At 36.8% G+C, this 27,845-nt stretch overlaps 1 protein-coding gene across 3 annotated transcripts in view; it reads right to left on the bottom strand.

Moving 5' to 3' along the window:
* The window catches only part of ASAP1 (ArfGAP with SH3 domain, ankyrin repeat and PH domain 1), a 154,149-nt gene that overhangs the window by 36,365 nt on the left and 89,939 nt on the right, over window positions 1–27,845 (bottom strand). For all 3 annotated transcript variants that reach the window (XM_065628086.1, XM_065628088.1, XM_065628087.1), the window contains 12 exons: window positions 22,052–22,126; window positions 21,643–21,692; window positions 20,994–21,123; window positions 20,382–20,467; window positions 19,529–19,604; window positions 18,620–18,706; window positions 12,232–12,332; window positions 11,740–11,809; window positions 9,331–9,418; window positions 8,296–8,344; window positions 1,861–2,024; window positions 159–292 (listed from right to left, as the gene is read on the bottom strand). In XM_065628086.1, the coding sequence (XP_065484158.1) occupies window positions 159–292; window positions 1,861–2,024; window positions 8,296–8,344; window positions 9,331–9,418; window positions 11,740–11,809; window positions 12,232–12,332; window positions 18,620–18,706; window positions 19,529–19,604; window positions 20,382–20,467; window positions 20,994–21,123; window positions 21,643–21,692; window positions 22,052–22,126 (1,110 nt within the window). The remainder of the gene's footprint in view (window positions 1–158; window positions 293–1,860; window positions 2,025–8,295; window positions 8,345–9,330; window positions 9,419–11,739; window positions 11,810–12,231; window positions 12,333–18,619; window positions 18,707–19,528; window positions 19,605–20,381; window positions 20,468–20,993; window positions 21,124–21,642; window positions 21,693–22,051; window positions 22,127–27,845) is intronic.

Raw genomic sequence — 27,845 nt, forward strand, 5'->3', positions numbered from 1 at the left:
CATTCTGCCAGCACTAATCACAACAGAAGTCACTATTCATTCTGCAAGTGACAAGTGGTCAAAAGCATCAAAAATGCATAAGAGCAAAATCCCTCCCATAATATAGCTACAGGTCGATATTTGACTAAAAAAAAATAACCCAAATTAAAGAAACTTACCAAGAGTTCAGACGTTCCTAATTTGTCTAATTCCAAAGACTGGATTCGAGAAATATGGACACCCATTTCTCTGTGTATTCCAGAACACTCAATGCAGGTTAAAATGCCCAAATTAGTTGATAGCCATGTTGGATCTGTAGAGTTGAGAAACAAAATGTTTAATCAAAGTTGAAGAAAAGGTGTTCAATGGTGGTAACAAATCCCAGTGTACTCTGAAAAGATTCCTCATTTAATGCTTTAGCAATGGAAACAAACTAAGAACGTTCAATATTTCTCCAAATTGCAGTGCAAGTTTAATCACAAATTGCTACCAAGGGAATTGAATTTTCCAGATTTAGAGACAGTCCTAAGGGTACTGAATTTAGACTTACAAAGCCACATCGAATGACCACATATGAATACATTTCAGATTTGTTTCTTGTAGAAAGAAAGCAAGGCTTTTGTTTCCTGTTTTTAAAAGGAACAGATCTCCTAAATTCCAGTGTTGGCCACCTCTGAAGTTTTTATCTTTACTTCTTAAGCTTTAAATAGTCTTTCTTCATAGAAAACTAAAAATAGCATCTTCCGCTAAGTAAAATAATAGAAACGTTATAGAAAATTGAAGGAACACTGGCTAGTCAAGAAAAGAGAATGCTGTCATGGAGGAGATCTGCATGTAATATTCAAATAGATCTTATTCTATGAATGCCACATAAGAAGCAAGATCGGTTCTTAAGGAAAAGAAAAAGCTCAAGACATATTTTGGATACATACATGCCTTCAAATTTGTCTCTTCTTTGATCTTAATTAGTAACTGATAAAGCATTAAGTCAGAGGTTTTAAAGCAGCAAGCTGGGGTGCAGGAGTGAAGCTTAAAAACTTCACTATAAACTATGAGATTCGTGAGAATTGTAATCTGAAATTTGTGTAGCTTTACACGATGAAATAATTGAATGAATCAATTCCAGGATTTGACATAATTATATTGGACTTTGTATTTTTATCTAGGTGGTACTTATTTGGATTGGTTCTGCGTCAGTAAGCATCTTCAAGACACATCCTAACTACTCAGTTCTAAATTAGTATCTCCTTCCTGAAGTATCTTTAGATGTGAAAGTTGTCACAGCCGCCAACGACCACAGTGATTCAGCAGTTTGATGACAAGTAGACTCTTCTCCAGTGCAAAGTGACACACAACTGACATGTAACTGTCCTTCTGCAGATATAATCCGACAGGATTTCAACTCTGGATCTCACTCTTTGCACAAGGCTACTTATTCTGCCTCTGAATATTTTTGATACTGCAATTCCAGTAGTCTCAGGCCAAGATAAAACCTCAGATTAAGATCCTGGCCAGGTCAATTTTTCCACAATCGTTGAATCGTTGTCTAAGTGTTACTCACTTCTACTTAGTAGCATGCACAGGATCAGTGATGCCAAGCAACTTCCATTCAAGTGCAACAAGCATCTAGAGACAGTGCAACAAGAACAGTTCAAACTCCAGAGGGGCTTGAACTGCTGGAAGTAAGCACAGACAACGCACAAAAATATTTTAGTGAATTAAATGGAACTAACGTATGAAAGTCATATTTGTTCTTTTAAAAACAGGCTGAAGACCGATCAACACATCGCTTAGAAAAGCAGTTTGCGCTCTACAAACACTTCTTTAAAGAAATTCCTTTGCTCCCAACGAGAAGTCGATGGCATGAACAAAATGAGATACCTGGTGAGCCACAATCACAACAGACTTCATTGCCGGGTAATCTCTGTATGTCATCAATAATGGCTTTGGTCAGGTCCTCTAAACTGTTTTCCCCTGTGCTCTGCTCTCCACGGAACGCCATATTTAATGCTTCTTCTTTGCTGTTAGTCAATACTGATATCCACCTAGCACAAGATAAAGACCTTAATGAAGATCTGCATTTGCAAAAACAAGTTAATCTATAATCTGTAGAAAGTTTGCCAGAAACAAAATATTAGTGGGAATATAAGGGAGGATTATATTGTGGGAGAGACTGAGTGGGGAAAAAGCGAGAGACAGAAAGGAAAGAATTGAGAAAAGGTAAGCAAAAATAAGAAAAGACAGAAAGTCTTAATTCTAATGTCCCTTTTATGCATAATTTCAAAGCTAAAGCAGTACAGTCCTCAGGTTCCCCAAATAAGCAGAAGCTGTGGAAGAGAAAAAGTGCAATTAAGCTCCTGTAAATTTAACTGCTTTAAAAGTAGGTGCCTAAGATCTTCCTGAAGTCTATCCCATTATTAAAGGGGAAAATTATAACCACTGCTTTCTCCAGTGTGCACCTGGCTGTTCACAGAAGAGACGGCGAGCGCGTTTCTGAATCTGTTCGTGTTTGTTTAGTTGCCTTTCAAAATGCAGGTCTCAGAGCACTAATCAGAGCCAGACTGTAATGTTCAAATTAATGAAAATTGCCATGGCAACAAATGGAGTAAGGAAGAGCAGATGACAGGAGAGCAAGGATATTGATAGCCAAAGTAAAATTTTAAGAGCAACTGTTGACCGCAACAAATCAAGACTCTTCAATTTAATGATATTTCAGGCACTAGTTCCCCCTCCCCAACCACTATGCAAGTTTTTGCTTACACAGTAATGTTTTAATTAAAACCAAACCAAACTCCTCTGGGTGGCTGCTGCCCAACAGGTGGAATTAAAGAGGGGAAAGCGGTTACACTGAGGACAAACACATTGCAGATGCAGTGTTCACTAATTTAGAAAAAGAACAAGTTAAAAAAAAAAAATATTCTCCCAGGTATGGTGATTTAACATTTTTTAGATCTACTGCAAATACACATTTTTCACACAGAAATATTTTAAGTTGCTGTTGTCCTCGATCCGTCTCCTGCTCACAATAATATCCCAATTATCTGCAATCATCAACTTCTGAAATGTGCTAAAATGGCTACGGTCAACTAAAAAAAAGAAAACTGCAGACTGAAATTCATAATTTCTCACTGAAATAATAATGCAAAGATAAGCTTTAAAAGGTTTCAGTGGGAAATGTATGTATATACTCTTGCAATACAGATTCAGAGCATGAACTTGTAAACAGGCACTGTCTATTCTATACTTCATATACATATGTTTTAAAAATTTTTATGGGTAGAGAATAATCTGGAAACTTGTACTTAAAAGAAAATGCTCTAAAAATTATTGAAAAATCAACCTTAAAAATGGAAGAGAAATTGAAAGATTTGAAAACAAACTTGCTCCATAGTTTACATGCTGAAAACAATGTATTTACGTGTCTCTCTAGTTATATGATAAAATACAAGAACCTCCACTAGATGGCGTTCTTCTGCAACTTTTCTGATTAAATCCAATGTTAAAAAAATAAGATGTGGCAGTATCTCACTGCTAATATTACAGTAATGTTTGGTTAAACACAGAGTAAAATAATTATTAAACTCAAGACAGACAACATTTATCCTGACATTTGTTGACAATTACTTTCAGGGTTACTATTTGATTAGTTTGTTAAAAAGGCAGAATTTGAATAAAACTCAACTATGTAGTAACAATTAAAAAATTATTAGGTACAATTAAAATAAACATGACACGATTGAGGCAGCTGTTAGTTTGATACAGATTTCAGTATTATGGGTTTCTAAACTGTACGAGCAATAACTTCTTTTGGTTGTGTTTCCTCAGCTGGAAGGAACCCCCTTGTCCAAGGCTGGATGTCCTTGGTGTCACCTGGGACAGTCGGAGCCAGAGGCCCCGCAGCGCCAGCTCGTCCCAGACATCGCCAGCAAGACCCATTTAACACAAGCCCAATAACGGACACATTCTTAATTACTGATGCCATTTACACAAGAAGTCCCCAGCTGGTCATCAGGCCTTCCTGTAGGCAGGCGGTACACTCAGAAATAAACAATTCAAATCAGTAAATATAATATATTATTTCAATGTCAATAGTTTATAAAAACTTGCCTTATGACTGATGTTCTTCCTCTTTTTTTTGTCTGTACTAGTAGGGTTTTTTTCCTTCCTTTTTTAAAAAATGTATTTGCTTTTTCTACCAGGGTAGTGGTGGAGTCACCATCCCTGGAGGTGTTTAAAAGGCATTTAGACAAGGTTCTTAGGGACATAGTTTAGTGCTAGAGTTAGGTTATGTTGTGGTTGGACTCGATGATCCTGAGGGTCTCTTCCAACGGAAATGATTCTGTGATTCTATATTTTATTTCACAATGCCATCAGGGTCAAGCTAACAGTCAAAAGCTTCTGATAACACTTCTTAGTGTTCTTTCAAATAATTTAAAAATTACTCGAGTCTTACAGAACTACCTTGCCGTCTGTCTACTACAATAAGACAGGTTCACCAATCTTTTACCACGCTTGTTTTTCTCGATCTCAGCAGTTACCTATGATCCTTTAAGGCATTTTGTTTGCTGGAGATTCCCAGTTTTGAAGAAACTCATGAGGCTAAACAAAAATCTGGCATCAAGGATGACTTCTGGATCCCATGAAGGAAACAGAAGTATTCATTAATCTCGGGTGGATCAGACTCTCACTCAGATTCCTCTTATTTTTCTGCAGTGTTTCTAAGCCAATCAAAGCCCCCTTCCCCCAAGAATAAAAACCAGTCTAATAGTGTTTCTGGTTTGCAGTAACAGATTTTCTGTCTCTTCTGACAATTCCTATTGCAACATCGTTGTTCCCAGGTAAATGCATAAACAGAACAAGAATAACGTAACACTTTTCAAATATTCAGAAACAACGTTTTTGTATGGAAGATGGAACAGACAGTATCGCGACCTTCTAACTCAATCTTCCCAAAGTAAAAAATGCCCGAAGACTCCTGGTAAACACTAGACAGAAGTTAGACGTGTGTTTCTTCATAATAAAATTTCTCACTCCAGGTTTGTTTATAATCCAGGTGTTTCCTACAGGAATGGACAGATCTTCAAAAAGAAGGTAGAAAAAAACTTAAAGGTCATGTCCAAAGTATGTTTGGCCCTATCCACAACTATAAAAATTAGAAAGCATCTATTATTGTACATGTTAAAAAAATAAATCTGGTTATTTTACAGATCTGAGGTTATGTTTCTTATAATATACACATAAATACATATATCCACACACATACATAAACAAATTTAGCCCCTACACACACACTGTACTTTATCTACTAGAGAAACTAATAATTCACTGAGAATTTTGAAGGATGGTCAAGGAGTAATTAGACAGACAGCTGCCTGGATCGAACATACAAACAAAACCAAACACAAACACACAAAAACCCAAACCAAAACAAAAAAACAACACACAAACAAGAAATGCAAGGGACTAAAGGAAATGTTTGAGGGGAAGCGGTAATAAGCCTGTAATAGAATGTAGGCTTCAGTTATTTGTATTTTAAACCACCTGCTTTTTAAAATTATTATTTTTAAAAATGAGTTTGGGGAGCTATTTATGGAAGCGGTTTGAAATGATCACTAGAAAAATATATGTAAGGTCAGTTAAACCAAAGTATAAAGAAACATATCTATCTTTTTCCCCTATTTATATGTGAGTCTGGAAGGAAAGTGATTTGAAAAATCTATTTCTGCATTTATTTTTCAATTGGTGCACAAAGGAAAAAGACAAAACAGAGGCAGCACTAAAACTTGGTAGACAAAACACAAGATGGAGAAGAAAGGGTCAAGAGAGAGGCACACATCCACAAGTCAAGTGGAAATAGGAATATGAGGATGATAACCCTAACCGAGGAGCTACATCGCGGAGTTCCTGCAGAATAATAAGGTTGGAATCAAAAGGGCTGGAAGTCAAAGGCTTCACATGACACCTTAGATAATAAAGTTATTTAAGACCTACTCATTGGCTGCAAAAGAAAAACAGAACATTTGGTTATATTGTAGTTTTTCACCAACACATTAACAGTCAACCTGGTTCATGAACTTCAATTAACTAAAGATATTGCAGAAATTTTCCTAAAAAAAAAAGAAAGTTTCCGTGTGCATCTCAAAGTACATCCCATCACTTGGGTCACTTGAGTAATTACCTGAAACAGAACACTCGTCTGAGTAGCATTACAATATCTTTTTGTTGGTGGCTTACAGCAAAATCCACTTAGCGTCTATTAGTTTGTCTGCGTGTATTCCAACACTTAGATGCAACTCATGTCTCGTTAGCTAAATGAAACTTTTTAAACTTGCAACAACATAAAAATACTGCACTCCACTCTACACTGCACTGGTGTTGCAGTTTTGGTGTCTCAATATAAGAGGGACATCAAACGATGAGCGTGTCCAGAGGAGAGCGACCGAGACAGGGAAAGGTCTTGAGGGCAGGACCTGTGAGGAGCAGCTGAGGTCACCTGGCTTGTTCAGCTTGGAGAAAAGAAGCTTGAGGGGTGACCTCATTGCTGAGGGGTGACCTCACCACAGTGCGCAATGTCCTCACAGGGGGCAGCGGATGGGGAGGTGCTGATCTCCTCTCTCTGGTGACCAGCGACAGGACACAAGGAAATGGAATGAAGCTGCATCAGGGGAAGTTCAGACTGCGCATTAGGAGAAGGTTCTTCACTGGGAAGGTAAATTGGCCTCTGGACAGGCCCCCCAGGGACATGGTCACAGCACCAAGCCTGCCAGAGTTCAAGGAGCTCTAGACAATGCTCTTAGTCATACGGTTTAGTTTTAGGTAGACCTGTGAGGAGCAGGGAGTTGGACTCGATGATTCCTGTGGGTTCCTTCCAACTTGAGATATTTTGTGATTCTGTATTCCAGTAAAAGTCATTTTCTCAGCCACTGGACTTTAAAGTAATAAAACAGACTTCAGTGATAAACAAATGGGAACTTCTAATGAGAGACAAAACCAGCCTGGAATTTCAGAACAGTCCAACAGGCTACCAGCTAAACTAAACTTACTGACCTGCCAATCAGAAGTATGTTACGAATATATTCTCCCCCTACCTTGCTCATGCGTTAAGACAAAAAAACCACCAAAACAAGAAAACAACTCAAAACAAAAAACCCCAAATAAAAAAAAGTCACCTTTTAAAAAAGCAAATATCGTAAAAACTAATTTATGGCAGAGACACAAAAACATATGACTCATCAACTGCATTACTGATCAGAAATAACAGTATTTTCTTCTTCACTATGACTGGAATAATTAACTTCCAGAATGAATGCAGTAAGCATGACTATCAAGTCAGCTTTGCATTCTAAGAGCCACTGTAAAGCTGTGGAAGACTCTGGAAGGAAACAGCTGCACAACAAATAGTTCTGCAGCATTTCCCCCCATGCCTCCCACTGTGGAACGGTCAATGCCATGGCCTCCCAACACCATCACGCTACTGGAACACCCTACAAACACATCGCTTGGCCCTTTAAAAGACACATGGAGCAACAGAGTCTTCCATTGGAATACGGAGATGTAACAAAAAAGCACAAAGGTCCTGAAGAATGAGGCAGCCTGGGAGGCTCAGGTTTGCTGCCCTCCTCACCAGTAACTTTATTCCTTGAATTATCAGGTGATGAGCATTAGGTTGTAATGTTCTGCACAACACACATTTCATAACACCAAGAGCAATATTTGGGAGGTAAAAAAGTGCTACATGGTTCTCCAGACAAGTAGTTCTGAAGCAGCACGAAGATAGATTGTTTTAAAGGGAATAATCTGGTTGAAAACATGCATTAATGAAGCAAGTTATTGGATTCTGAAGCACATAGATCTCAAAGAGATACGCTTTGCTGTTCGTTTCTAGGCCTACAGTAGAAAAGAGGCATTACCTGTAAATATTTTCTAAGGAGATCTTTTATCTATTTATTATTTTTAATTTAAAGGAAAAGGTAGGTTCAGAAGGAAAAGTAGTAACAGCAAGAGAGGCCTGACACAGAAGATTTAAGAACTTTAAAATTGAACCCTAAAAGCCTGATCTACTATATCACACCAAGCAGCTGCACACGAACCACTTGCTGGCAGGGTACACAATGTAAACAGGTTTTTGGTTCGTCGGGCTGGGCTTTTTGTCCTGTTTTGTTTCTAATGTGACACAATTGATAACTTAGAGATTCACAACAGCAGGAAACACAGCAGGCACTACTTCTGCATTAACCGAGACAACTATTTCCACTGTTGCATGCGATTTTATACACGTCTATTGGCAAAATATAAAATAAATGCAAATGTTCTTACGCTACATATTCCTGTTCGTCTTCTGCTTGAAAGTGGTATGTTCTGTTATCTGGAATAAATAAATACATCTTTTCATTTGGCAGATGATAAATTTAAAAATATCAACTACTAAACCTATTCAGCAACTAAAGCTTTTAAGAGCAATTGCTCTTATCCAGTAACATGAATAATTTATGCATAGCTATGGAAAACAATTTAAAAAAAAAACAGGGAAAGATGAAATGGTGAATTTTGATTTAGACCAAATGTACATATTTCAAAAGTCTTACGTTTAGAATACTAAAAAAAATAAGCCTGTGAATCAAATTTTGCCCTTCTGAAGTCAACCCTGAAACACGAGTAGCAGAAAAGGGCAAAATAAATTTGTTCCTATTATTTACTTTTCCCTCCATTTAGGTTAAGAAACTTTTTTTACTAAACCAAAGGATGAGATTAAAAGCAGGTATCGCCCCTTGCATTCAAAGGTTTCACAGACTGTCCTTGTAAATATACAAAGTTGGAACTGTCTGTTGTTTAGTACTATATATGTAAAGACTGAAAACAGTAAGTTGACTCATTGACTTCAGAAGTATTTTTAAAAATCAGACTGGATACAAATACCTGCTATACAAGATGAAAATGAAGGAAATCATAGAAGCTTTAATGCTGAGAGGAAGAGTCACTACCAGTTTCAGACAAACAGAAGAATTTGGAGGATAAGAGAACAAGAGAAACTGGGTTCTCATTGCCTTCCTCAACCCCCTGAATAGCACTCAAAAAGCAGAACAGACAATCAAGGAAAAACAAGATGAGGCCAAAGGTGTTTTCCATTTCCTGGTGGAAACAGCTTATGCATTTTCCACTAGGGTGTTAAACATCTCCCTGAACTTAGAAGAACAGCACATATGTTGCATTTGAAAAATACAAAACTTCGAAACTTGAAGACACTGCATGTATCTGAATTTTGAACTGTAGCCTCATTTTTCCTCAAAGTATCTTGTAATGACATTTTTAGAAATCCCACGTAATGCAAGATGCTCTTAAGTTGCTACATACGTGATATTAGATCAAAAGACTTCTTATCTTCAGCATTTGGTTTCACCTGGCAGGTCAGTAAATTCAGTTTAGCTGGTTGCCTGTTGGACTAAAAAGAAAATTTATTTTACTTTAAAAATGTCTTGATTTAGGATTATTTTTCCTTTCTGGGGACTGAGTATGTGCAATATTAATTGGAAGTGTAGACATGCATATACAAACACCTATCAGAAAGGACAGATTGCTAAATCTGAACTAAATCTGTAAAATCTTCATGGCAGCTCTTCCTGACTATTTGAAGGGGGTTAAAGGAATAAACCTTAATTTAGAATATGTGATGTTTTTTTTATTGTGTTTCATCAATGATGGTAAAACTATTATGCAGTTATGATTACAGTATGCCCGTATTCCAGTTTTCCTCCCATTTTAAATAAATGAAAGGTATAATCCTAAAAATTTAAAAGGGAAGTGGGAAGCTGGAGATCTGGAGTTTCAGAACTTGGAAAAAATACATCTACTAATATTCTCTGCTCTAATTAGGTTACTTAAGACATGATAACTAACTATGTCTTTAAAGCATTTTGGGTTTATACAGGTTTATCAGAAACCATAGAGATCCTGAATTAAAGTTACCATAGTTGGCAGATATAAACTGAACTTGAGATGTCGGCTATCAGTAAATAATTCTGAAATTAGTTTTGGAAGGTTTTTTTTTTTTTTTTTACATTAGAAGTTGCAAATCATATATAAAGGTAATGCAAAACCAACAAACAAATATCTAGAAGTGTATTTCCCACATTGTCAAATGTTCATCAGAAGAAGATCATCAACACAACAACGTTAACACTTAAGCAGCAACAATTCCTCGAAGGAATTGGAGTCTCAGTTTTTAAAGTTTAGTGTCAAACAGACTGTCACGATCCGAACTTTTCACCATTGAAAACAAGAAAATTACTTTCCTCTTGGCACTGCAATTGAAAAGAGCAAACAGCCTGCTTTTACACAGATACATACGAGAGCAGGAAAACTACAATCAACAGTGCTATCCAAAGAATTCTAAATTGGCAAGTCTTGAGCTTGACAATACACCTTTTTTTTAAAATGGTGATAACTGAACCATTACTAACCAATCATCAGCCATTTGGCTGACTCCTCAAAAAAGGTGAAGATTATCTTCCTAGCCATTAAAAAGACCCACCCTCCAGTACAAAATGTAATAACTTCCCTTTCACTTGCTTAAGATAGGTAGTTGACTTTAGACACTGATACTCATGGCCACCAGTAGAATTTGGGGCAAAGGGTAAAGAAGGGTGTTGGAACCACCTCCTTTAACAACAGTAACAGGAGTTACTCTTGTTTGCCACGAGTTTGTGTCAATCCGCCACTGGACAGTTTTAGAACTGCCTCTACCACAATATTATTATTACTTCCTCATGATTTAGCATTCCTAGGCAGATAGTTCAAACATTAATATATACCCAATTCCCAGAACTCACTACGATCAAAACTTTCCAAAATTTCAAAATTTTAGTTGAAAGCACTCAAAATTTTAACACACTTGCTCATCTCTCAGACTCTATCAATAACATCTAATACCAAACACTTCCCAGGTTTCCGAATTATGTGCTTCACAGATATATGATGACAATGCTTACGAGCAAATCCAGTTGAAGTATTCACTGAAAAATCTGTTCAATACGTTTGCCATTTTTTCACCAAACTATTGATAAATACACTTAAATATTAAATCAACCGTCAGTGGGGAAAAGGATGAAGAAAAATTTTACGAGGCTAAAAAAGAGTGCACTTCATACGGCTCACAGGAAGTTTGGAAATTAATTTCAAACCAGCCTTTATTCTAATTTTCTCACTTTGTTTAGTTGAACAATTTTTGAAGTTTTTACAAAATCAATGTGTAGGCATTAAAAAGTTTAGTTAATATCCTATGTAGGAATAAAACACCTGTAATACAGACATCTATGTATGAGCTAGTTATTAGTCTTTCAGCGCAGTCAACAGCCAGAACTGAGCTGATAACGAGACATCTGACCAGATCTACCCAGACTCCTTCGACTGCATTGACCAGTGGCTGGGAGAGGAGCCTCCAGGGTCTCGCTCTGATGCCGACAGCTACACTGTCGACACTTCATTTCATTCAGATGACTGACACCCCATCTCTGACAGGTGGACTAATAAGAACAGGCGCACTGCTCCATTGAACCTGTTCTCACCAGTGCTCAGCAGCAGGCAAGCAGGAAAAATTTTAAGAGAGCAACAATTATGGCATTACTGCCGTAAGTCAGTCTCCAAATTCTGAAAAGCCACAGAATTCCAACACTCAGAAACAAAAGCGGATTAACAGCAACAGATTCACAGGGAAAGGATAATGTTAAATTATTATTTCAATAAAAAGGTATAAAAGTAACTTACCGTTGCATGTGATATGGTAAGGATTCCATTTTTAACAGTGCACTTTCTTCTTTGCCATACTTTCCTTAACCTATAGAAGAATATCAACAACAAATTCAGTACCTAGACATGATTTCAAAACACATTAATCCCATTAACGTTTTGAGAAGAGCAACCTTGAGAAACAAACAGAGGCAATCAAAATTTTATTTAATGACTCATCAGAAATAACTTGGGGATTCATGACAGGTCTTAATCACCTTTTAGAGACTTACAAAGACAATAGCTTTCTTTTTAATATGATTTATTTTTTAATTATTGCTTGTCGTGCTTTTTATATTTATTACATTCAATTCAGTCCTGTGTTCAGATTTGAACAGTGAAATTCTTGAGTATTGAGGCACATGCGTTAGGAGAACGTGCCTTAAAAGCATCCATAGTACAACACAATAAAAACCAGTGCGGGAACATAGCAGTAGTTCTCACTATGTCTTATGTGCTCCAAGAACATACCCGTCACTCTTCTTTAAAAGATAACCTTTCTTCTCACTGCCATATTCTTTATTCCCCTGAAGCTGATGCATACTGTATCCTCCTTGCCTGCTCTGTGAATCCTAAAAACGGGGAAAACACCATTAATGTTTCCTGACATTTTCCTAACCTTTAAGCCCATTTTATTTTTTTCTCTTCTCTACCACAACTTCACAAAATAATTGATTAAAAGGAAAAAAAAAAAAAAGAGAGAGAGAACTCCTAATGCATGTTTTACATCCATAGGAGAGTTCGGCTTTTACATCACGTGATTTTGAACTGTGTGTTCAAGATTCAATGACTTCATTAGGCACCTGAAGTACAGTGTGAATGCAAATATGTATCTCAAAATAATGACTTTTTAAAATATAGAAACTAAATATTGCATAATCTTATAATCAAAGAATAAAAGGCTATGATGAAACTTCAAAAAGAAAGGAACGGAATACAGCATGCATATATACATAAACACACATATCTCAACAAACAAAACCAACTGGTAATAATCACTATTTTTTTAATCCAATTAAAAATATGTATACAATTTGAGGAGTTTTAGTGAATGAATTCAATGGAAATAACTTCTGGCCTGATCTAGTGAAACAATGAAGTGAAATGGAATAACTTCTTATAAGCACATCAGAAAAAAAAAAAAATCCCCAAAAGTTCATTAAAACATTGACTTACTCTCCTAGACTTCGATCACGAAAGGCAAAAGCAATAGAGGAAAGAGAAAGCAAATAATTTTAAACAAGAATTATTATTTTATTTAAAAAACCATGTTCCTTGAACATAAAATTTTATAGCCTCCATATCTAGTAAAACAATTTTTCCGCCCTTCTAACAACACGACTAAAAAGAAGGCAAGAATTTTTTTTTTTTTAGGCACACACTGGTGCTTTTTCTCATCAAGTAACAAAACACCATAATGAAATTCTGTGCAACCTTGCACATATGACATGGGCTTCATAAAAGCAACTAAGACAACTACCGGATCAAATTTTACTACTGTCTTCCAGTCTCATTACATGTAAATTGTCTAAAAAGATGGCTATACTGTATCCTCCACCAAACTGCAGCTAATTCTGAATTTCCACTGAAAAAGATCAGGCCCAAAGTTAACTTCTAATTTTTGCAAATCTACATAAAAAGGTATAATTAGGGACACATTGATATGGTTTTAAATGTAGCTGTAAAACAATTATCTGCAAAATATCTGACAGAATCCCACCAAAAAAAACCAAAAACACACCAAAAAAAAAAAAAAAAAGTAAGTTCAATTACTCCCTTGGCAATAACCTTTTCTCTTTCAAAGCACAGGTTCTTAAAATTACCACAATCAATGTATACTGAAGACTACTCCCTCCTGTTTTATTCAGGGTCCCCACAGCTGTTTTGCATTTTGTATCAGGTTTGTTACAGGAGTTTAGAGAGAATTGCTTCGGCGAAGCTGGCAGCGGTGGCTGGACAGCAGGAAGGCTGTTAGTGCCACGTGCTGTCAGCAGAACGTGTTGACACCATCACAGGGAGCAGCCCATTTGTTATAAGTCAGTTTTGAAACCTCATTGGAATTAGGGTCCTATTGATATTAGCATAGGAAAGAGTGCAATCAGGTGTAACTCCTGATCCAGAGAGCCTATCAGATGAAGATTTGGGCAAATAAACCAAAATGTAAAGAAATCGTTAACAAAACAGACAGAAAACACGATTCTGAAGACCAGCTACATTCAACATAAAGCTGTTACATTACACGTGTACCAATAATTAATATACAAAAATAGGTCATAGAAGCTCATATTAAAGGCCTGGTTTCCTTTAGAATTTAAGCTTCTTAGCATATAAACACCTTTCAACATACAAAATAAACACTTTACACAACTAAAGTTACACTAGTGTCCCTTAAAATATTTCCCCCCAGAGCTTTAAACCGCAGTTGATTTCACAAAACCACATAATTCTTGCGCAAAGTAACAGAAACTGCCGTAACAACAGGACACGTTAGATGTACCAGAGTATGAGACCGTGAAAGCGCAGGGAACGGGGTCAGCTCATTGAGTACAATTAGTGGTTCTTCCCCGAATGAAAGTATGGGTGCTGAATAGTAATTTTTTCATGCATATTGTTTTAAATGCAGAAGGATCCCAAATGCTTTCATAGCTTTAACAGCCACGCAGGAATCTGTTCAGTCACCTGTGACAGCAAGTCGGTCTGAGATGGGTGGGCAGCCTCACCATCTAATGGCAGCTCCAGAGAGGTGACAGGTGGCAGAATTTACAATTTGGACAGGAATCACTAGTTTCAACTTCCTCGTCTTGCACAAAGGGTGAAACAAACTTAAAACTACACACAACCAGGGCCTCAGTTTCATTATTTCAAACTGTTTCTCTGCCAAAGTATTTTTTTGTAAGAGTACTTCTGAATTTTTACAAATCCACCAGAAAAAAATCCCGTTCATTTCATGTTCAATATTTCCGTTAATCCATAAATTTTCCAACAGTGAGATTATAGCGCACTAATAGAAGGGGGAAAATATATTCTTAATCACAATCTACCAGGCCATCTGTCACAGTAATAAAGCCCAGATTTACAACCTGAAGATTTGGATATACACAATGATGGAGAGCTGACTGGTGAAACTCATGCTACATGTTTTCAAGTTTCACTGTCACTTTACTAATGAGTAACAAATGCTGGCATGATGTTTCAGGATTAAAACACTGAACAGTTTTTAAGAGAGACATTGTTTTATCAAGCTCCTCAATATCTGTCAGCATCATTATGCTCTGACTCATGTAATGTAGCAGAATCACGAGTTGAAAGTCCTCACGTTGATTTTGAAAGAGGCACTTGAACATCAATGTGATCAAATGGTTATTTTATCCAAAATAGCGGATTCTTTCATTACAGCAGAACTCTCTCTCTCTTATGATTTGCCTGAATATCCGAGAATCACAATATTGCCCCTTTTTGTTATAAGATGCAATTTCATACATATACACAAACAGTCCTAGGATTTGTCTACACTGTAAACAAAGTCAGAAAAGTTGCATAGTTTATTTCACTGGTGCCCATGAAGCTACTTTACTGCAACATGTATCTATGTCTCAGAACTTGATCTATTTTTTATATTTTAAATGAGGTTATTTTTCACTAAAACAATAATTTTTATTACACATCCAGGAAATGGGTAACCAAAACCCCAAACACTGTATTTCACTTAGTTATTGTACCTCAAAATACCCTGTGAGCAACTTTTGAAACTTGACTTTTACTGTATGAAGCCAGGTATGTACAATACACAGCACCGAAGAAGAACAACCCATTTGTCCTACTTTAGTTCCAAGATCTGGCTGACTACCAAGTCGCTTGAACTTAACACCAGAGGCAGCAGCCAAGAGACTAGGAGGTATTTTTTTTTTGCTCCTCAGATAATCAGCTTGTGGAACAAAAAGGTACCCAAGGAGAGAACAGCTCTTGTTCCTCTGTGTCTTGGGAACTGATCCATGAAACACTTTATAATTTGAAGTTATTTCCAAATAGCTCTTGAAATTTAATGTTCTCTGTTTGACTCTTGGGGGTGAGGATGGAAAACGTGAGTTACCTTAAGCATGATTCAGATACTAGGAGGATAAGAGATGTAAGGCACATACGGGAATGTCTGTAAGTGTTATATATGTGCCCATTGGAAATGAATGGAAAAAAAAATACCAGAGCCCAGGGAGAGATGGTAGAGTATGAGATAAGGAAAAACTGAGTACTAGAAAGAGCTGGCAGGTCTTAAAATAAATTGGAATCTATTCAAAGGTGCTCTGTGACATCAAAGAAATGCTAAATCTATGTACAGTGTGTTATTAAGGTTGTGTTGTCCTTCAAAGCAATGGGATTAAAGATGCAGGGAGAGGCGCAGCCCTCTGGCCAAGGTTTATCTGTTGTATAATGTGCATCTACATTATGAAAGCACACATACGCAAGCATTCAAAAAAAAAAAAACCACAACAAAAAACCCCACACTAGCACCACACTGTAAGGAATGGCTCATTAATCATTTCTTATCAATTATGATTCCTCCTAAAATAGTTTACTAACTTCAAGCCATTTATCTATATACAGTAGCCATAAATACAATGTGCCACCTACAAAATTACATGAAAGCCCATAAAAATACTTCCTTGCCCCAGTTACTGAAGTCTTATTTTTGAAGAAGTTACAGAAGAATTCCAGGAAAGTAAAGATTAGTAAGCTTCACACCACATAAGGAAGGCTACTGAAAACTACTTTTGAGAGTACATTTAGTATTATGTATACTGGAAGAAAAATCAGTGTGGCTTTTGTACAGAAAGGTTAGGTCTCAAAAATCTCCTGGTGTTTTCTGAAGGAATCAGTAAGTAGATACACAGGAGAAATCAGACTTACATAGCGTACCTGGACTTTCAATGGGCACTTAGTGTTCCTCACAAAAGGGAAAGAATTACATTGCTACAGGACATGAGGAAAATTCCTCAGCTGAGCTACCAAGTTAAAAGCAGGAAACAAACAAATGAGTTTCACAGAAAGCTGTGCCGGCACATGTGGTGTCTAACACCAAAATAATCTGGAAAAGAGTGTGCAGTAGATGTTAAAGTTCGCTAGATCGTATTAAATTATTCAGGATACCCAAGAAAGGCTGACTGATGTTTTTCAAGGACCTCATGATAATGAGTAACTTGACAATTAATGACAGGTGAAGATCAGCATAAACAAATGCAAAGTGATGCAGAGGCAAAAAATAAGATACTGTGAGTTAACTATTTACATGCAGAAACAGGATGATACAGTTCTAGCTTTACAGCTAATTAAACTTTACACACCTTCTCTGCACTGAACACCGGTCAAAAAACAAGTCAATGGTAGTACTTATATGAAGAAAAAGAAAAAAAAAAACACAAACAGAAGATCTAGTGATGCTATCATAAATTCACAAGCACTTCCATCTTGAGTAGTGTAGAGAGATTTAAAAGTTCAAAACAAATAAAAGGAAAAGGATTTTTCCAAACAACATGTAGCAATGGTGGGAAAGACACAGCCGTAACAGCAGCTGGTACTTTACACTGCTTCAAAAGGCAACAGCACAAATTCAAAGAAAGGAAAACCATAGGGTGGTAGAGAGACTGCAAAGACAGTCAAGCTACTGGTAGGAGAATATCCTTGGGAAGCATCAATGTTTATTGTCCTGTATTTTGCTCTAAACATCCACAATTGATTGCTGTTGGAAACTTGGCTGACTCAGTATATATCCGACTATAAATTATATTCTTATGTATATTTGGTATTAGCGATAACAGCCCAATCATATCTGTGGATGATCATATCTATGCAGCAGAATGGCATCTGTCTAATGTTGATTTATAGTAAGTCGTATTTAACAATAAGTACTTAAGCTGAGTAGACACCTAGAAAATACCAATGTTTTATTTACCCAAGAGAAAACTGAACAGAGGGTAAGTTACCTATTCCTATAGGAAAGCTACTCCCTCCCTTCCACCCCTCAACCCACTCAGTTTCACCACAAGACATTGAGTATTTCTGACTCATAGCCACTACGATTCGGACGAAGTCACAATATTATCTCAGGTAAAAACTGTGATATATATCATATCCCTTCTCCTAGCTCAAGGAGTATTCCTGAACATCCTGCAATGGACATTACATTTTCCTCTTTACTTCTGATTCCAGTGTACTTGATGATGTATTTTTCTTTTTAACTGCCCTGTTTCAGCCACTTCTATCTGGTTCACACAAACATTTTCTTCCTGATGATATAACACTAGCAAAAAGGGGTTGGGAAGGAGAACATCATTACAAAATCCATGCGAGTTAGCAGATGAGTAGTAATATGGAAACCATAAAGACAAGCCTCCAGTTCTCGTTCTGGATTACTCGGATCACTAGGTCAGGAGAATCCTGAACGCAATCTGGCCAGAGGATGGCAGGACATAAGAAAGAAGCGTGTATCACATCTCTTGGTACTTTTTCCTGAACACTCATTCTTTATCATTGTTCAGGGCAGGATATTGGTCTAGATGAAGCACTTATCTGATCCACTACAACTGTTCTTATAGTACATTAAAAAATAATAATAAAAAAATTAAATTACACACGCACAAAAAAGGAAGAATTTGTTTTCATATATACGGTGGAAACAGAAAATTAATCTAAAACTGTTGTTTGTTGATATGTAGTTGAACATTCTACATATTAACTTTATCATAATGTTCAAAGTCCAGCTCTTCTGAACCAGTAACTACACAAATTGAACATCAATTAAACCAGTTTCTGAATATGGCATTCATAAATTCGCATTATCTCTGAGAATAACATGTAAATTATTTACCTCCTTCTGATCAAGCTGTAGAGAAGATTTTATCAAATCACGAAGAGCAGTAAGTTGTTTCTTTTCTTCATCTTGTGTCTGCTTTATCTATGGAAAGAGATTGCCTTTATATGCTTTCTGGATGCAACTTTAAGTTTTTATGCATTGCAATATAACATTTCAGATGTCCTGAACAACCAGATCAACTATTCTGTGTTTCTCTAATATCTGAGCTTATTTTCATGGACTAGTCCATTGTTACGTATTCAGCTTCTATGCATGCATTACTTGAAAAGCAAGCTAAAATAACGTACAACTCAGTATGCTCTGTTGTGTTACATTTTAATGGTTCAGTATATCTAATTCAATTAAATTAGTCTCTGAAATACTAATTAAATAACTCCAATAAAATTGACAGATGACTTAAGGAATGAAAATACAGCTTAATTTAGTGACAAACTACAACAGCAAAAGGCATTATTGAAATTCTGATTACAGAATACAAAAGCACTTGGGTGACAAGTGAGCTTTGATTCCACAATATTACTTGCCTTCAATGAACATTGCAAGTTAATTCATTTAAAAACTGTGGTGCTATCATCAGTTTGCTTTTGAAAAAATGAAAGTGGTAACTATAATCGGTGCTAATAATGTAATCTGATTCAACAATTCCCATTTTAGTTTTATTTTAGTGCAACATTAAATGAGTAGTAGAATAAAAGCTACTTTTCCTAATAACTGGAAGAACAGAATAAAAAGTTTAAACAGTCAAGACATTTTTCCTCAGTCTAGCTATATTCAAAGTTTCAAAGAACACACTTTCCATTTATAAGATACAAATGAAACACTCTTGTAGTCATATCTAATATGTATTCATATAAACAAAATATTTCCATTTTCAGACATTAAACTACTTATAAGTAAACTTACATTATATAAGTCAGCAGCCAACTTCTCGATATATTGTTTAAGTTTATCAGCTGTTTTCAAGCCATCTTGGAAGAAACTATAATGAAAAAATACCTGTGATTTATCAGGAATACATATAATTCATTACACAGAGTAGATTGTCACGTGGAGAAGAACAGCAAAATCAGTGAAACACACCCAGCTCTTCCCAGACTCAGAAACAAACAAAACCAAAACAACCAAACAAAAATGCAACAATAAAAAACTTCCTATTAATTTTAAGGTACGATACTTTTCAGTAGAGGAGATATACCATTGTGACTTTAACAAGTACCAAATTAGAGAAAACATAGTTTGGCTTATTTTTAATCAGTTAGTCATCATATTTCCCCTTAGTTTCTAAAATTTTTTTGCCTATATTTAACTGAAGTAAAGTTCCTGTATGTTTGCCTCTGTGGTTCTACTGATGACAAGGTCATATCTTTGAAATTCCTTGAGGTGAAACTGCTAAGAAATTTCTGGTTTTCACAACCGTTTCAAAATTTACATAAACAACTAAAAACTATTAAATGAAATCAAGAAGATAGTTCTAAAACTACATTCTAGAGCTATGCCTCAGGAATTAAAATGTGTTTTGTCCACAACATGGAAGGTTTTCCCTTGGCCTCTTTCTCCATCACTTCCCTGCCCCACTCATTCATTTCATAGTCTCTGGTGAACAACTGCAGCCTAAGAAAATGAAGTTGCAGACATCTGGCAGATAACAGTTATGATAAAAATTCCTCATATAACCAAAACAAATTCAAAACAAAGGGAAACAAACACTTGTATAAAAAAGAAAATCATAACTAAAGCTTAAAAGCATTGCACTTACTTGCATTGTGCATGATAATACTTAATAAGGTTCTGCAGAAGATCCACGCCTTTTTTTGTCTTGATTTCATTAACCTTAATGAGATACTGTATAGACAAAGAAAAACATGTTGATAATCGTGCCACACAATCTTCAACAGTTTTCTATCAATAAAACATCATTTGCTCAATCAATTAATTATCTCTCTGTAAATGTAAAGAGTACTATTAATACAAAAAGTAGTTTTACGGAACTAATGTGTCACTAACTTTTATCATTATTAGAAATTTTAGAAAGCTTCAGAAAGCACATTGGAAGACAGAGAAACAGTATTTCCTGAACAGCTCAAGCATAAACCTGAAAAAATAAGAAATATTTCAATAGTATATTTTCAGCTTGAGAACCTTAGCCTAGTAATCTAAAAACAAAGAAAAGTAATAAAACATAAGGATGCCAAGTTTTAGAGAGTTGCTAAAATAACTACCTTTATATTGCTGTACTATGTGACATTGAAATATCTTCCTCCCTCCACCCCCATTAAATGACAAAGTAGGTTTTGCCTCCTTTAAGTGAGGCCCACAAGGTACTTTTAAGTTATGGTGTCATAATGAAAAGTTGAAATTTGTTTCTTACTTCACACATCTGTAGCTGAAATAGCCGCCTCTCCTTCTCCATTTCCTCTGCTATCTCAGCTCCTGTTATTTCAGTTCTTATCATCCCATGCTGTTTTGCATGTTCTCTTTTTTCCTTTTCAATTTTTGTACTGAAATTTTAATTAGAAAACATTTTTGAGAATTTCTTCTATTATCATGTGATTTAAACTATGTGATCTAGTATTATACAGGAAAAAAAAAATCAAGAAATAATAAGCCATTCTGGAGATCAGTTTTTCTGTGATACCAGAACCTATATATTTTTTTAAGTTTCTGGAAGTAATGGAGTCATGAAGCTGCTCTTCCTCCTGTTAACTCCTTTCTCTAGTTTGTATGCTACTAGGGGAAAAAACTTAAAAATCCCATTCTTTCTATATTATGTGCTCCATTGCCTTCATCTCTATATACTGAGGTGCAAAGCATACGTGGAAGAAACTACTGACTCGGAAGGAAAATGGCAGAATATCTTAATCATGTATTTTTCATGCTCGTAAGACAGGAATTGAGAAAAACAATAAGGCAGCACATGATGTTTAACACCTACACTAAATGACACAACTTCCAGTCATTTAATTTTCAGTGAGGGGAGAAGAAAAAGGGAAAAAAAAAAAAAGGAGAAAAATACTCACAATTTGGTTTCATAATCCTTCCAGGCTTTGTCAAAAGGCTTTTTGAGGTCCTTAGGAAACAAAAAAATTGATTAGAACATTTTAAAGCTTTCCCTGTATAGTTATCAAGTTACAATCAACAACAAAACCCACTGATTTCTTTTTAAATTTTTCAGACAGCAGTTGGAAAAATACTATTTTTGAATCTTGTAAAGTGTTCCTTTCTTGTGTACCTTAAGACAGGAATTTACAATTAAATTCTAAAGAAGCATCAAGAGTCACACCAATTCTGAATTTTTCTTTGTACTACAAACAGAATATTAATTGATGCCAACATAAGAAACAATTTCATGAGGGGATGGAAAACAGACACAGGACCGATGAATCTGAAAACATTTTCCAAGATAAAAAGCTAGTTTTTAACACTTACCCCTTTAACACCTTTTAAGTCTCCTTTTAAGAGAGAATCCAAAGTGAAAATAACATTGTGGCTTAAACCCTGGAGCTAAAAAGAAAAACATTATACTGTTAAAATTCAAGAAGATTTATTATGATTTTATCAAACTACTGCCAACAAGTCTTTTAACTTCACTAATGCAGTTGCAATCACCTGGAAATTTCTAAATTAATAGTAAATTCAAGTCTGGGAAGAATTAATAAACATTCACTTGCATCAGACATAGAAGCATTGTAATTAATCTTTACTTATATGAAGTGATATAAAACCAGAATTTTAAAAACAGCATATAAGCGAAGTTCTGAAAGCACCTCAAGGTAATCTTCAGTCTCTTGAAGCAACCATTTGAATGTTGCTTAATTATTTAGGAAGCAAATCAATTTTAGGAACAAATGTTTCTTACGGCCTCCTGAGTAAGAAGCAAGGACCTGCTGTGTCACTGGCAGGTACCACACAAGGCACTTGCTAATTCAACCACCAACAGAAGCAGCAACGAGAGTCACCAGATCTTTGATTATTGTTCCTTTCCTTGTCACAGAATCACAGAATGGCTGGGGTTGGAAGGGAGCTCTGGAGATCATCTAGTCCAACCCACCTGCTAAAGCAGGTTCACCAGAGCAGATCACACAGGAATGTGTCCAGGTGGGTTTGAATGTCTCCAGAGAAGGAGACTCCACAACCTCTCTGGGCAGCCTGTTCCAGGGCTCTGGCACCTTCAGAGTAAAGAAGTTTCTCCTCATATTCAGATGGAATGTCCTGTGCTCCAGTTTGCTCCCATTGCCCCTTTTCCTGTAGCTGGGCACCACTTAAGAGAATCTGGTCCCGTCCTCTTGACATCCACCCTTGAAATATTTATAAATGCTGACGAGATCCCCTCTCAGCCTTCTCTTCTCCAGGCTGAACAGACCCAGCTCTCTCAGTCTCTCCTCATAAGAAAGGTGCTTCAGGGCCCTAAGCATCTTTGTAGCTCTCAGCTGGACTCCCTCCAGTAATTCCTTGTCCTGCTTAAACTGGGGAGCCCAGAACTGGACGCAGTTCTCCAGATGCGGCCTCACCAGGGCAGAGTAGAGGGGGAGGAACAACCTCCCTCCACCTGCTGGTCACGCTCTTCCTAATGCACCCCAGGTACCATTGGCCTTCTGGGCCACAAAGGCACATTGTTGACTCCCAGTCAACCTGTTGTTGACCAGAACTCCCAGGTCCTTCTCTGCAGTGCTGCTTTCCAGCAGGTCCGCCCCAACCCTGTACTGGTGCCTGGGGTTATTCCTCCCTAGGTGCAGGACCCTACACTTGCCCTTGCTAAACTTCAGCAGGTTCTTCTCTGCCCAGTCCTCCAGCCTGTCCAGGTCTCGCTGAATGGTAGCACAGCCTCTGGTGTGTCAGCCCTTCCTCCCAGCTTGGTATCATCAGCAAACTTAGGGGGGTGCACTCAGTCTCTTCATCCAGGTCATTGATGAACAGGGTGAACAGGACTGGACCTGACACTGACCCCTGGGGGACTCCACTAACTACAGGCCTCCAACCAGACCCTGCACTGTTGATCACACATGGAAACCTGACATCTGCTAAGATGAGACCTGAAATTTCACCGTGTTACATCCATGTCTGGTTGATTACATGATGAGTGGAAATGTCCCATTTGTGTTTGTCAGTCTGAGGGCAGAAAAACCTCCTGCTGTGACCTTCTCTGAACACATACAATGCGTGTGGTTCCTGAAGAGCCGTGATCACAGGAAAGTGGATCAATATTACCCCAGGGTCATGAAAAGTCTGACGCCTCTTCCACTCCCTTCACATCTCCCTCAAAATACTCCACGAATTTTTCAGTTCCTTGTTAAGGAAGGATGGGGAGAAAGATGGGAAGGCTACAAAACAGCATAACCTCTGCTTGTTAACCAAAAGAGTAAGGGTGTTACAGTAGTGGTTTTAATCTGTCACATACATGGCCCAGCTCCTCTCTCTTCTATAAGGTCTCCTGAGCATATTTTTGTCTGTTAAACTGATTAAGAGGTTTTTCTGAAAGAGACAAGCCATACAGCTATGACTATCAAAATAATCACTCAAGCTGGTTCTCCAGGTATAACATTCCATTCGCAAACTCCTTATATATTCAAAAAACATGTATAAAAACTTAAATATTCCATTTTTCAAAAGTGACATTATGCAATTTTAAATACATGCACATAAAAGTCAAAGCAATCTCACTCTTGTATCATGGTTTATTTCTTTCACAGGAGTAAAATAAAGTTGCCATGAAACAAGGCATGACCCATGTGCATTGGCTGCTGTTTTAAGAGCCAGGGCCTCTTACCAATTCACAAGCAACTTCTCCTACCATGTCATTATTTACAAGAACTACATCCACTATATATAAAATAGTGTACTTTCCTTCATTAGATTCACTGTCAGCCCTTCACTGAAAAGAAAAAAAAAATACAACAAAACCCAGACTTGCTTCATTCTCCAAATATGTTGGGCAGAAAGGATTTCTGCCCGGTTCCCTAGAGATTCCTGCCAAACCCGGCCCCACAAGCTCGAGCGCGGTGCAGACGCCCGTTGTTCTAATGAAGATACAAAGCAGTTCTTGAACTCAATGTGCATTATCCTCTGGAAAGCACTGGGGTCTCAGCAGGGCAGAGGGGAAAGTGGAACTTTTGAGCACACGTTATTATATAGTTACTTAATTACCACCTAACAGCGTGTCAGCCACCCCTCCAGTTTTGTTCCTTTGCAAGAGTTTGCACATATCACAAATGATTATCATGAGATGGATTCAAATTCAGAAAACATGACACACACTTGTATCTTCACATTCAAGGCATATTGAGAATGGTTTTGTGTGTCCAGTTCTGGGCCCCTCAGTTCCAGAAGGACAGGGAACTGCTGGAGAGAGTCCAGCGCAGGGCAACGAAGATGATGAAGGGAGTGGAGCATCTCCCTTATGAGGAAAGGCTGAGGGAGCTGGGGCTCTTTAGCTTGGAGAAGAGGAGACTGAGGGGTGACCTCATTAATGTTTATAAATATATAAAGGGTGGGTGTCACGAGGATGGAGCCAGGCTCTTCTCGGTGACAACCAACAATAGGACAAGGGGCAGTGGGTATAAACTGGAACACAGGAGGTTGCATTTAAATTTGAGAAGAAACTTCTTCTCAGTGAGGGTGCCAGACACTGGACCAGGCTGCCCAGGGAGGTTGTGGAGTCTCCTTCTCTGCAGACATTCAATCCCACCTGGACACCTTCCTGTGTAACCTCATCTGGGTGTTCCTGCTCCGGCGGGGGGATTGGACTAGATGATCTTTTGAGGTCCCTTCCAATCCCTAACACTCTGTGATTCCGTGATTTTACATTTTTTAAAATTCACAAAAATCTTATCCTTAAAAAGCGTTCAAGGTAAGGTGAAGGCCATGGGAACACCTTGAGCTGCCGCCTCAGACAATGACATGACCACAGAGCAAAACTCTTCATGGCTTAAAAGATCAAGATCCGAGAAGGGATTTTCTCCGTAATTGCAACTACAAAATTAATGCTCAAACATCAATTTTGTATGAACCAAAAAGGCAATGTGATCACTTGCAGTGATTAAAACCCCAAAAGACATTTTTCTTTATCTGGCTTCACTAAAGAAGTTCATAGCAGATAGTCTAAGCTTTGTTTCTATTTAAAGAGCTAGGTTTTATTTTTCTTTCTTCTTGGCTCCAACATTTGCACGTGACCCCTACACAATATTATTTCATAACAAAAATAAAAGGAGCCAGGGAATCTGTAGAGGATTATGCCTTTTTGCAATTTGTCGTCTGTTGGCTTTTTATCTCAATATATCAAAACTAGCAAATCCTTAGTCATGTCAACTTTGCTGGAGAAGGAAAAGAATTATGAGTATTAAGCCAACGTGTGATTAAGGTAATACCTACTTATCAATACACAGATTAAAGAAAATGCATTATTGTTCTCATTCTCAAACATTTTAATCAGTTTCCACTTAGCAACCTTAACTGAAGTTCATATCTCAAATGTGAATTCTGAGAAAAAAATATTCGAAAAAAATTAATCCCAGTCTGCTTCATAAAAACAGAGAGAAGACAAATTTCTGCAATATGGATGGATATGGCAGACTTAAAGTATTTATCAGGGCAGGCATGAACAGCTGTACATTACTGTAGCTTTTTTTTCATTTTTCCAAGTGTATCCATTAAGGATAATCAATTCAAGCCATTAATACTTGGCTTGAAAATACTGAACAGTAGCCAGCTAGTATGTCAGCTAGCGAAAACGAAAAAAAAAGCAATCAAAACAAAACCAAAAGACACCCACAAAAACCAACACCGTCACCACCCCCCAAAATAGCAGTGTATTACTCCAATATGGTAAGATTTTGGAATCATTTATTACACAGTTGAAGACTTGATAAAACAGTAGCCCAAATGAATTGGAAACATGTCTGAAAACAAAGCAGAACAGTCTCATATCTAAAGCAAAATTAAGGCAAAAAAAACTTAACAGATGGAAATACATATGATAATTTGGGGAAGAGGGACATGAGCAGATAACAATTTGCCCACAAAGATTAGCTGAGGACTTTTACAGGAAAGGGAGGTGGGAAAACAACAGGCTTTAAACATTAGGAAAAAGCCAAGCACTGTGCAAAATTTCAAAAAAACAAGTAATCTGCGAGTGCTCGAAATGTTCTTCTAAAACCTCATCTAGACCAATTTAAAGATACCGACACACTCATATTCACATGCGCAGGTCTCCATACAGCTTTCTAATGCACTGTTATAGTGAATTACTGCATAAAGAATGAAGCCTGGAACAGGAAAGGAGGCAGAAGTAGCCAAAAGCAGAGAAACTCATTCTGGTGGAACACTCGGAGATCACTGAAAATGTAGACCAGTGTTGACAATGGTTAATCACAATGCAATTGCATTTAAAAAAATGTTATGGAAGTGGTAATTGTGTGTCATTCCTATAAAATAATCTCGAAAACAAACAAAACCACCCCCAAACACTCAGAAATATAATGAGATATTTAAATGTTTTAATTATGAGATGTTATATTTAGCGATAACATCAATTTATAGTAAAATTTGCATAGCGATTTACTGGGTTTTGTTAAAATGACTAATGGATTACACTTTTAGTGTTGACCTTATGTGCAGAACAATCATTTCACAATGATGGTTTGGTTTCCAAGAGTTGTACATGTAATACATGGTGCTGGCTTTACTTCATAGTAAGTGATTACAGCAATTACATGAAGCTGACTCTCAAAGTGATCACTCTATAATTCCTTCACACAGAAGAAAATAAATTATCCTGTACCATCACAAAATATGCATAATATCACAATTAATAGGAAAACATTTAATGAATCATAATTATATGCTCAAAAGATTGAAATAAAAATAGACTTAAATTTTTGAAGTATTTTTTGTTGCCCACTGTGTAGGTCTACTCCTTATTCGTCTTTATGTATTTAAAGAGTGTCAATTATTTTATTGTATATTTATTAAATAAGGCAGTAACAATTGCTCTATGTTAAAAAAAGCCTATTAGCTTGCCATTCATCTTAATACCTACTGCCATTTTTTTCAATTAATTTTATTAACATAAGCCTCAGCACACACTGTGGGGCTCTACCAGTGACTTTTTACAGTCCTCCTTTCAACTGCTTTTTCACTGTGCCTTCTATATCAATATTATAAAAATCTTTTTTTTTTTTTTCAGTGTAATTTTATTAATCAGAATGATGCTTAAGAACAACAGTGG

The sequence above is a fragment of the Caloenas nicobarica genome, chromosome 2 (genome assembly GCF_036013445.1).
Source record: "Caloenas nicobarica isolate bCalNic1 chromosome 2, bCalNic1.hap1, whole genome shotgun sequence".
NCBI classification, from domain to species: domain Eukaryota; kingdom Metazoa; phylum Chordata; class Aves; order Columbiformes; family Columbidae; genus Caloenas; species Caloenas nicobarica.